At 39.7% G+C, this 12,500-nt stretch overlaps 1 protein-coding gene across 1 annotated transcript in view; it reads right to left on the reverse strand.

Annotated features, from left to right (window-relative positions):
• Positions 1 to 12,500, reverse strand: part of LOC123510309 (T-box transcription factor T-like) — a 27,470-nt gene that overhangs the window by 1,967 nt on the left and 13,003 nt on the right. The window contains exons 2-7 of the mRNA XM_045265314.1: positions 11,463 to 12,500; positions 8,448 to 8,543; positions 7,762 to 7,930; positions 5,491 to 5,628; positions 3,159 to 3,324; positions 990 to 1,169 (exon numbers count right to left, since the gene is read on the reverse strand). The exon at positions 11,463 to 12,500 is cut by the window's right edge and continues 320 nt beyond it. Coding sequence (XP_045121249.1) covers positions 990 to 1,169; positions 3,159 to 3,324; positions 5,491 to 5,628; positions 7,762 to 7,930; positions 8,448 to 8,543; positions 11,463 to 11,674 — 961 coding nt within the window. The 5' untranslated portion in view covers positions 11,675 to 12,500. The remainder of the gene's footprint in view (positions 1 to 989; positions 1,170 to 3,158; positions 3,325 to 5,490; positions 5,629 to 7,761; positions 7,931 to 8,447; positions 8,544 to 11,462) is intronic.

Genomic DNA, 12,500 nt, shown 5'->3' on the forward strand with positions numbered 1-12,500 from the left:
AGGAGGAGGAGGAGGAGGAGGGCCCTTAGCACCTGGTCGTCCTCTCCACTAATCCCTCCAACAATCTTCTGAGTAAACTTTGTTCGGTAATTAATTTATTGGAAGAGAGAGAGAGAGAGAGAGAGAGAGAGAGAGAGAGAGAGAGAGAGAGAGAGAGAGAGAGAGAGAGAGAGAGAGAGAGAGAGAGAGAGAAATTGGTACAAGTGTTACAAACATCTGTTACTCAAGCACACCTGCAGATTTGTACCTGAGTGAAAAAGAACGCGTCGACATGAAAGGAAATAGCCACGCAAACGCAAACGCACACGCACATGCACACCCACACACGCACACCCACACCCACCCACACACACACACACACACACACACACACACACACACACACACACCGGAGAGGGAATAGGATAGAGCAATCAAATTATTCTTGTTTACCAACCCACCCCTGCCTACCTACCTCCTCCTCCTCCTCCTCCTCCTCTTCCCTCTGATATCCTGCCATAAAGAAAAATACCTCCTCTTCCCCCTAACACACGTTCCCCTACCTCCTCCTCCTCCTCCTCCTCCTCCTCCTCCTCCTCCTCCTCCTGCTGTACCTAATGTTGGACCTGCTCTTCCTGCACTATCCACTACCCTCCTCCTCCTCCTCCTCCTCCTCTCCCTCCTCCTACAACATATTTTCTTTTTCTTCTTCCTCCTCCTTCTCTACCACCACCATCACCATCACCTCCTCCTCCTCCTCCTCCTCTCCCTTCTCCTACAACATATTTTCTTTTTCTTCTTCCTCCTCCTTCTCTACCACCACCACCACCATCACCTTCTCCTCCTCCTCCTCCTCCTCCTCCTCCTCCTGTTTTTGTGTTTGTTCAGTAAATACGATGTAGTGATGGAATGTTATGTCCCTGCCTTGTCACACACACACACACACACACACACACACACACACACACACACACACACACACACGTATACAACCCCAGCACTCTTTCTACCTGGGGGGGTCCTGGTTGCCCTGGGGGTGGGGGAGGTGTAAGGAACGACCCTGTGGTTTCTCATGTTGACGGAGGCGAGGCGGGAGGACAGCGGGACGGAGGGCGGTGCTAGGGGCGGGGCCTGGCCATATGCCACGCCTCCCCCACACATTCCAGCCCCCGCAGGCATGTACCAGCCATCTGTGGAAGAGGATTGGTGAGTTAAAGTATCTCTCATTCGTGATTGGTTGAAGGTTTGTGTACAGGCGGGGCTTACACATAAAGGGAATGATATATGGAATGATTGTTAGATAGTTTTTTCTCTCTCTAGAATGCAATTATATTTTTGGTTTATTCTAGTGTTCTTCTAGGTTCGTATTCTGAAACGCTTTAATCTCACCACGACTGTTTTCCAAGGCCACAGAGATGATTAGCGAGGTTTCTTCAAGAGAGTTTCTCCAGTTAATAATGAACAGTAAAAACACCTTAAAAAATCTCGTGTAAATCTTGATAAAGTCTTTTGAAATAGAGAAGATGAAGCACAATGCGAGGACTCTCATTGGTTCACAGTGTGGCTACAGGTGGAGCGAAAGTCACGACAGGGTGGAATGATATAATGATAATCTCTCTCTCTCTCTCTCTCTCTCTCTCTCTCTCTCTCTCTCTCTCTCTCTCTCTCTCTCCGGAATGGAACTATATGCTTATTTTATTGTAGTTCTCTTCTGGTCTCTCATCGGTTCAAAATTTGGCAATGAAAGGGGCACATGTCACGAAACAGAGGAATGATATAATGATAATCCGTCTCTCTCTCTCTCTCTCTCTCTCTCTCTCTCTCTCTCTCTCTTGGGAATGGAATCATATGCTTGGTGTATTGCAGTACTCTCCTGGTGTTTCATTGGGGCACATGTCACGAAACGGAGCAATAGTGAAATTTTTATCCATTTGTTTACCTCTGTCATCAAATATTTTTCTGGTGAATAGCTTTGTATGGTTGACTTGTTTTGTAAAGTTTTCCTGTTGTTGGTTGGCAGTTTGCTTATCGGCGGGGCATGAATCACGAAAGGGGGTGATGGTAAAATATTTCCGGTTTAATTCTACCGGAAAAAAAACATTATGTGGGGGGAATAAAATCGTGACTAATATCGTACACCATTCATTACAGTCATATATTTAACTATTTCATTAAGTAATTCAATCCAACTTTATTAAAACTCTTTCAATACTGCGACACATTTTTACCTTGAGATTTGTGTACGAGTAAACTATTTTATTGACATCAGGGAGGGTCTATGGAAGTCAGATGATTAATGGCCACAGTCTTCACTAATTTAATCCCCGACAGAATTTTCTGACGCTGTGTAAGCAGAATGAATATGGAAACGCGTTATGGTACTCAAGGGTAAAAATCAACCTCACTTAACAAAACACGAATTCTCCTTCGTCCCTAAAACCCAGAACAGAAACACAGATACGTATACTAAAATAAATGAATAAATAAATAAAATAGAAGAATGAATAAAAAGAAATCAGAACACACAGATTCAACCATCAGAACGAGACAAAGTTAAGGAAAATGCGTGTAATTCAGTAATAACACCTGAGTGAGTGATTAGATTACGTGGGTGATTAGCGAAGAGAACACAGGTACGGAATTAGCACATACTCAACAGGTAACGCCTATCACCTGACGCAACACCTGGAGGCCCTGGCTAACTGTACGTACTGGCCAGCAGAGAGAGAGAGAGATAGAGAGAGAGAGGGGGGGATGACAAGGATAGGAGACAAGGAGAGAAGGAGGCCATGAGAGAAAGGAAAGAGGCAAGGATAGGGGATAGAGGGAAAAGACAGACAGAAACATGGATAGGATACTGAAAGAGAGAGAGAGAGAGAGAAGACAGGGAGACAAAGAGATGGAGAATGGAGAGAAGGAATATTAAAAGTGTTGAGGTGACAAGTAAGAAATGCATGAATGAAGAAATGAACAAATAGGAATTAGAAATAATAAAAAACGGAAAAAATAATGAAGAGACAGAGAAGTGAATAAAAAAAAGAAAACAGGAAAATAAAATGAAAACAAAAACCAAATCAAGAAAAGAAAGAAAAGCAGAAACAGAGAGAAAAAAATAAAATGAAAAATAAATAAACAAAACAGCAAAATAGACGAAGATAAACCAAAAAAAGACATCTTACATTGTTGGTGAGGAGGATAGGAAGCCATGAGGTCACGTGGGTGGTGCGAGTGAGGGTGGTGGTGGTGGTGGTGGGCATGGTGGTGGTGGTGGTGGTGGTCTGGCCTCTCCTTGGAGTCTAGAAAGGCCTTGGCGAATGGATTATGCTTGATCTTGAGCGCTGTCACCTTAAAAAAGACGAAAATATTAGAGGCAGGACATAACAATAACTGAACACACAAAGAAATGTAACAGTAAATATAGAAGACTTTAAATAAATAGTAAACAAAAAGAAATGTACGAGAAAAAGATAAGATTAAAGGAAATAGAAAATAATGAAACACTGAGAAATATATAAAAGGAAAATGGATGAGAAGTAAAGAGGAATAAATAAAGGAATAAAGGAATAAATAGAATACTTAGTTAATTATATCTTTTCATAATTCATTTACCTTTTGATAATTAGCGTGTGTGTGTGTGTGTGTGTGTGTGTGTGTGTGTGTGTGTGTGTGTGTGTGTGTGTGTGTGTGTGTGTGTGTGCGTTGGTTTGTTTTAAGCTTGTGTGTGAATTTCCGGCAACACGCCATTTTATTGTTCTGACGCGCGAACACACACACACACACACACACACACACACACACACACACACACACACACACACACTTCTTGTCTTATCAACAAATCCAAAAAAAGGTGCCGCTGATAATAAGAATTACCCTCTCTCTCTCTCTCTCTCTCTCTCTCTCTCTCTCTCTCTCTCTCTCTCTCCCAGTTGTTAGAAATGATGACTTTTAATGTGATTTATATATATATATATATATATATATATATATATATATATAGAGAGAGAGAGAGAGAGAGAGAGAGAGAGAGAGAGAGAGAGAGAGAGAGAGAGGCGGTATTTTTAACATGGATAGGGAAGGGAACGGGAGAAGATGAGGGAAAGGGAGAGGAGGACGAGGCGGAGGAGGAGGAGGAGGAGGAGGAGGAGGAGGAGGAGGAGGAGAAAATGTAATGGAGATCGCCCCCCCTTTCCTCCTCCCCTCCTATATTGACACAGGCACTGATAAGGAAGTATATGACACACACTCTCTCTCTCTCTCTCTCTCTCTCTCTCTCTCTCTCTCTCTCTCTCTCTCTCTCTCTCTCTCTCTCTCTCTCTCTCATACATAACTTTCCTTCCGCCTCCTCCTTCTTCTCTCCTCCTTCTTCATCTACCCTTCTCCTTTTCCATTTTCCTTCTCCTCCATTATCCACCCATCCATCCTCTTCTTTCTCCATCCATCTTCATCCTCCTCCTCCTCCTCTCTTCCTCTTCCTTGGTAGATAATGCTAATATATTTAATCCACGTACCTAAATACTCTTAATAAATCATCCACTAAGCACAATAACATTAATAAATAAATAAATAAAAAGTTAATCCGTGTAATAAAAAGTACAACAAAATCTCTCGTGTAACTTATCTTTATTTTGGATTCTCGCTTGATTATCATTTCTATTATTTTTTTATACGAAACACTCGCTTGACTTTATCTATTTCTTCATTTCATTATCTATTTATTTATTTATTCATGTATTTATTTATTTTATTTAATTTTTTTTTATTTTGGTTATACATTTCAAAACAATATTTCTAGTTGTTATTTTACGTTCAATAATACACTAGCACATTCCTTCTCATTTTTTTTTTTTTTCATGGAGAACATTCGCCCTATTTATTTCCTCATTTAATTATACATCTATCTATTTCGACCTCTCCATGTTTACAGAATATTGGCACTGATAATACTGGTCATTTTAAAGTCACTAACACTGGTACAATTAATCCTCACCATTTTTTTTTTTTTTTTTTTTATACGGAAAATTCGTTTGACTCTTTATTCATTCATTCAACTATCTATTTGTTGATTTATTTTTGTCCATTATTTTTTTTTTTTTTTTTTGTCTGTACATGTGAACAGAATATTTCCAGTCGTTATCTTATAGTCATTAATATACTGACATACTCCCTTTTCATCTTTTTTGTGCTTCTATTATACGAAACATTGACTTCACTTCATCCATTCATTCTAATCAACTATCTGTTTATTGTTTTATGTAGGAGAGAAGGCCAGCTAAGGGCAACACAAGGTTAAAAGAAAAAGGCCCACTTGAGTGCTGGTTCTCGAATAATAAGAAGGGTAAACCAAATTATGAAGCAAATGTCATGATACCTCCCTCTTAAAAGAAGTTAAGTCTATTTTTCCTATCCTTGTTTACAGAATATTGCCACTAATATTTCTAAAGTCACTAACACACAGGCACACTCCTCCTCCCTTCCTCACCTTCCTATCTCCACCCCCTCCCTCCTTACCTCCTCATTCTGGTAGGCGGTGACTGCGATGAACTGACACTCTGGGAAGGAATGGGAGGACAGGACCCGCTGCTCCCCCGCCACCTGCATCACGTGGATCCGCGGCTCGTACTTGTGGAGACTGTTGAGCATGATTTGCTGAAGGGGAAAAAAGAAAGAGGGACTTGTTAGCATTTTTTTACCTCTTTCACTTCAATAGGAAAAAGAATGGGATTAAAAGAATAGATTTAGCAATTTCTTCACAGTTTAAAGATTGGAATATAGAGTGATTGATGTACGAAATAGCAGAAAGATGGACTTGTTAGCTTTTTTTTACCTCTTTCATTGCAATAGGAAACAATTTACAGCATCCAGAAGAAAGAAAGAGATTTAAAAAGATTAGTGATGATTATAGAACAAGTAAGGAAGTCTCAGAGTTATTGATAATTAAGGAAAGTGTCCGAAACAGCAGTCAGAGAGGAAATTGTTAGCATTTTTACCTCTTTCACTGCAATAAGAAACAATTTACAACATCCACGAAAAAAAATGGGATTAAAAGAATAGACTCAGGAATTTCTTCACTGTTTAAAGATTGGAACATAGAGTGATTGATATACGAAACAGCAGAGAGAGGGATATATGAGCATTTTTACCTCTTTCACTGCAACACGAAACAATTTACAGCATCCAGAAGTAAAAGAAGGGGATTTAAAATGATTGGTGGTGGTAGTGAAACAAGTAAGGGAGTCTCAGAGTGATAAAAGACAATAATTCAAAATAGCAGAGAGAGGGACATGTTACCATTTTACTTCTTTCACTGCAACACACGACTCACAGCATTTAGGAGAAAGAGAGGGATTTAAAAAGGAATATATTTAGCAACTTCTTCACAGTTTAACGATTAGTATATAGAGTGACTGATGATTAAGGAAGTGTTCAAGAGAGAGAGAGAGAGAGAGAGAGAGAGAGAGAGAGAGAGAGAGAGAGAGAATTATGAGTATTAGCGCAGAAGAAAGGCTGAAAGAAGGAAGGAAGGAAGGAAGGAAGAAGTAGAATAAAAGTTTATGGACATTGGTCTCTTCTTATTCCTCCTCCTCCTCCTCCTCCTCCTCCTCCTCTTCCTAGCATCTGGACACCACACGCTTCATCCCCCATCGCCCCCACCCCCAAAAAATAAAAAAAACAATAACATCATCTCTCTCTCTCTCTCTCTCTCTCTCTCTCTCTCTCTCTCTCTCTCTCTCTCATTTGATACCCATATTGTGCATCTTTCATTACATTTCTCTCTATCTCCTTCCTTCCCTTCCTCCCTTTCTCCCTCCTTCCCTCCACTAAGGTCTATTTTATGGCTTGGTGACGGCACTTCTTGGCACAATGGCACCCCGCGTCACCACGAGTAGTAAATCACTGTCAGGGTGGAGGAGGAGGAGGAGGAGGAGGAGGAGGATACGGTGATGATGTCAAGAAGAAGAAGAAGAAAAAGAAGAAGAAGAAGAAGTAGTAGTAGTAGTAGTAGTAGTAGTAGTAGGAGGAGGAGGAGGAGGAGGAGGAGGAGGAGGAGGAGGAGGAGGAGGAGGAGGAGGAGGAGGAGAAGGAGGTCAAGGAGAAAAGAAGGAAAGGAAAGTAGGTAAAACAACACGATAGGAAGAGAAAGATGAGATAGAGAGAAAGAAAATATGCTGCATTTGAGGTCAAGGAGAGAGAGAGAGAGAGAGAGAGAGAGAGAGAGAGAGAGAGAGAGAGAGAGAGAGAGAGAGAGCATCTTTAAATCCGTCATGGCCAGTCTCTTTACTACCTCTCCCATAAACACTCCCCTCTCTCTCTCTCTCTCTCTCTCTTCTTCCCCTCTCCCTTTCCCTTCCCTCCCCTAATCTCCATTTCCCCTCCTACAATGAGCATGTCTAACTTTTCCTCACTTATTCCAGATGCTTAAACTCTCTCTCTCTCTCTCTCTCTCTCTCTCTCTCTCTCTCTCTCTCTCTCTCTGAATATCCCCAAAAAAATGCAAAAATACCTAAGACACGTGAAAATAAAGCGAAAACAAATAAGTACTTAAAACACACACACACACACACACACACACACACACACACACACACACACACATCAATCATTAATAATTAGAATATGCTCTCTAGTTTCCTTAAGTCTATTGTCAAACCTTCTCCCCAAACCAATGCATAATTTCAATCCCACTACTGTAATATTAGTAAACCGTTTGTCGTTATTATTACTATTACTATTATTATTACACACACACACACACACACACACACACACACACACACACACCTGTCCCGTGGCGCTGGTCTTGTTGGTAAGCTTGACGCGGGCAAAGCTGACGGGTTCCCTCATCCAGTGCTTGCCAAAGTTAGGAGAGTCACAGTGCAGGTATACTGGGGACTGAGGGGGGCTCTCTGGCTTACCACCGGGCGCCCACTCCCCGTTCACGTACTTCCACCTGCCAAAGAAACGAAGGCTTTAGTTCCCGAATAGCGGGCTTTTTTTCTAATATAGTTTTTTTGTTTTTCTTTTATCCTTGGCAGTTCTCTCTTACATAAAAAAAAAATGTAATGACCTTTTTGCATTAGTGTGAGATGGTATAAGATTCTGACTCGTATTAAAATGTCTTGCATGAAAACGATGGAGGTTATTGTATGTTTTCAAGTGGTGGTATGTATTATTATTTTGCATAAGTTTGAAGAAGTGATAGATCATTTATTTATCCATCTTTGTATAGGATGGTGTAGGATGATACAGGATAATATAAATCTGAAGAAGAGACGTAAAGGAGGAGGATGGGGAAGAGGAGGTGGGTGAAGGATAGACTAAAAGAGAAAGAAAGATAGAGAAGGAGAATAACAATAAGAGAGAGAGAGAGAGAGAGAGAGAGAGAGAGAGAGAGAGAGAGAGAGAGAGAGAAAAGAAAAATAAATAATAATCAGAGAACACAGACACATAACAAATACAACACTAACCTGTGATTATCAATTTGCACAAACTCCAACACGAGAGAGTACATCGCCTCAGGATCGAGACCACGCACTGACACCTTCACCACGGGGAACATCCGTCTGGGGGCCACAAAAGTCAGTAAGTAGAGACAAGGCTGAACAGATGGATGGGTTAGAACAAATCGATGGGTTAGGTTAGGTTAAGTTGAAGGTTAGTCTTGGTTTCGTTAGGTAGAGAAATGGGTTAAATTAGGAAAGGTGCGTAGGTGAGTAGTGTAGACTTTTAAAATTAAGTTAGGTTAGTTTAGAGAAAGTTAGATAGATGGATAAGTTACGTTAGGTTAGGGTAAGTTAGGTTATATAGATGCATAGGTAGAAAGGATAAAGAGAAAAGCAGATAGATAGATAGATACATACATAGATAGGTAAATAGATTGATAGATAGATAGACTGATAGTTAGATATATACGTAGATAGATAGATAGATAAATAGATAAATAGATGAATAAATAAATAGATACATACATACATAGATAGATAAATAGATAGCTAGATAAATAAATAGTTCATTAGTTGATTAGTTAGTTATGTATTTACTTACTTACATACTATAGATAGTTGAATAAACAAATAGATATATACATACATACATACATACATACATACATTCATAAACACATACATACATACATACATACATACATACATACATACAGTGAGAAGGGAGAGTAGGACGAACAAGCGAAAGAGAAAAAAATAAGAATAAAGATCAAAATGAAGAAGAGGAGGAGGAGGAGATTGAGGAAGAGAAGAAGGAAATAGAAGAGAAGAGAAATGCATAATAAGGAAGAGAACGAGGAAAACAAGAGAAGAATTGAAGAATAATACGATGAGCAGGAAGAAGAAGGAAGAAGGAACGGAGCGACGAAGAGGAGTAGGAAGAGGAGGAGGAAGACGAGGAGGAAGAAGAGGAGTTGGAGGAGGGGGAAGGAGGTGAGGGAGGAGAGGCGGCCACTACAAAGAAATAGGTTTTATTGCACAGCCTCGCCTTTCCTCTTCTATTAGTCTTGTTATAAAACTCGCTTCATCCGATCATGCGCTCTCTCTCTCTCTCTCTCTCTCTCTCTCTCTCTCTCTCTCTCTCTCTCTCTCTGTGTGTGTGTGTGTGTGTGTGTGTGTGTGTGTGTGTGTGTGTGTGTGTGTGTGTGTGTGTGTGTGTGTGTGTGTGTGTGTGTGTGTGTGTGTGTGTGTCTAGTAGAGATGTAGTGTGTGTGTGTGTGTGTGTGTGTGTGTGTGTGTGTGTGAGAGAGAGAGAGAGAGAGAGAGAGAGAGAGAGAGAGAGAGAGAGAGAGAGAGAGAGAGAGAGAGAGAGAGAGAGAGAGAGAGAGAGAGAGAGAGAGAGAGAGAGAGAGAGAGAGAGAGAGAGAGAGTTAAGTGGACAGCTTTAGTACATTAGTGAATCAACTTCATGTAAGTTAATTAAGAAAATACTTAAAGGAAACAGCCTTTGAGACCATAAAGTGAGAGAGGGAGAGGGAGAGGGAGAGGGAGAGGAGAAGGACCAGTTCACTGCACCATTAGCTGGTTTACACACACACACACACACACACACACACACACACACACACACACACACACGAACATGGAATCTTCTGAAAAATAAAGAAAAGTCTAGAAGGAAGGAAAGAAAAGATAAATAAACAGAAAATAGAAAAATAAAGTGATAAATGAGAGATAGATAGATAGATAATGATAAAGAAATAAAGAAAAGGAAGAAAGGCGTTGAAAATCACTAAAACACAATGAAAGGTTTACAAAATGGTATCATAACGCATTTCAATAACAATACAATGAAAATAATGCAAAGATAAGAACAATGTTAGTAAATCTCATCTTGCTCATTTTCTTCTTAATAGCTTTGAAAATTTATGTACTTGTAAACACGAAAGACAGCTGATTTTTAGATACAGAATTTATTAAAACGACTATGAGGACAGGTATGTAATAGTGGTGGTGGTGGTGGTGGTAATATTGGTAGTTGCAGCAGTAGTAGAAGTATTATTATTGTTAGTAGTAGTAGTAGTAGTAGTAGTAACAGTAGTAATAGTAATAGTAGTAGCAGCAGTGGTGGTGGTGGTGATAATGGTAGTACTAACAACAACAACAACAACAATAATAATAATAATAATAATAATAATAATAATAATAATAATAATAATAATAATAATAATAATAATAATAATAATAATAATAATACCGCCACGTTACACTCGGGTAAGAAAAATAAGTTAGCTAATTATTAATGATAAATTAGGCAAGAAAAGCAACTGGGTAATTATTAAAATGATTTCAAGTAATTTCTTTGAATTATTAGATTTTCTGTCACTGATATCTATTTCCAACAAATAAACTGTCGCATTACCATTATTATTATTATAATTATTATTATTATTATTATTATTATCATTATTATTATTATTATTATTATTATTATTATTATTATTATTGTTGTTATTATCATTATCATTAAGAAGTTAGATCTTACGCAGTATTAAGTTAAAGAAACACGCTCCAACACTCCTCCATACAAACACTTCAACAATAAAAAAAAATAATAAATAAATGGTAAAATTAACCCTCATAAATAAGGTTTTGTAAATATTGTTGCTTCATTTCTTAACACCTATGCGACATGTCAGCTCTTTCTTTGTACTTTTCCTCAGATTGTTATTATAAACAAACTGTTATCATTGTCATTTAGTAGTAGTAATGGCAGTAGTAGTAGTAGTAGTAGTAGTAGTAGTAGTAGTAGTAGTAGTAGTAGTAGTAGTAGTAGTAGCAGTAGTAATGGTAGTAGCAGTAGTAATAGTAGTAGTATCATTATCATCATTACTGTGAATATAAACATTCCTATATTTTACACCTGATGGAATTCTTAAAGTTTAATGAGAATTCCGCATCATTAATTGAAAAAAAAGACCAAAAAGAACCCAAATAATTATCTATGTAAACACACACACACACACACACACGTCTCACCTCCCGGTCTTAGTGACAATCATCTCATTCGTCAGTGCTTGAAATCTGTTCCACAAGTCCCTGTCCTCCAGTGTGACCTGCGGCTCCACCACCACGCTGCCCCCGAGCTGCTGCTGCTGCTGCTGAAGGTGGTGCTGCAGGCTCTCGTTCTTCACCTTGGTGCTGCAGCCGCTGTTCAGAAGCAACTTGTACAAACTTTCCGTCTTCAGCATCTTGGCGGTGATGGGAACAGAAAAAATGCTGGATTCTTGCTTCTCTCTGACTTTCAATTTCTGTTTTTTTGTTTTTTTCGCTCACTGTTAATGGTCGTTTTCTCCTTTTTCAAGTTGGTTTTATTTCTTATAGTCTTTTTTTACTGTCCTTTTCTCACTGGTTACTGTCTTTTCACTTGTGTTTTTCTGTATCGTTAGCTTTTCCCGTTTATTTCTCTTTCCTCGCTTGTTTCTTGAAGTGAGGTGTCCTTGTTAGTGTTTTCCTTCCCAGCACACGTGTCTCTCTCCACCTTGTCAGCTTCAAGGAGTTGTAAAGCGGGCACAAAAAAGTTCAGCTAATGTGCGGTTTTTCTCAGGAAGGTGAGAGAGAGTTACTAAGCGTTACTGCGCCTTCACCTCTCAACCTTTAATGGCCAAGGGACGTCGGAAACCAGTGTAGCGGCAACAGTTCAGGAGAGCAGTTGAGCCCCGTCAGTCACCACTCACTGCCTCCTACACTTGTCACTCCGGGTCTGAAACAACAATCTCTTGTATCGCAGGAATATACCACACGTTAAGCAGATGTCATTTGTCTCTCATCTCGCCGCCCTTGTCTCCCCTCCCAGCCCCACTCCCAGCCAATCACATTCCTGCTGGTGTGCTATTGGCTACCGGGACACGCAGGAAAGAGACGTGATTGGCTCAGGTGTGTTGTGATGTCATTTAAGCCACGCCCATCTCTTCTCCACCTCGCTGACTCTCGTGTTTTGCGTGAATCATGGAAGTGTCTTGGGTGTGTTAGAGGGTGTAGTGAGAAATGATTTGTCTGGGAAACTACTTTTTTTTA

Source organism: Portunus trituberculatus, chromosome 28 (assembly GCF_017591435.1).
Source record: "Portunus trituberculatus isolate SZX2019 chromosome 28, ASM1759143v1, whole genome shotgun sequence".
Classification (NCBI taxonomy): domain Eukaryota; kingdom Metazoa; phylum Arthropoda; class Malacostraca; order Decapoda; family Portunidae; genus Portunus; species Portunus trituberculatus.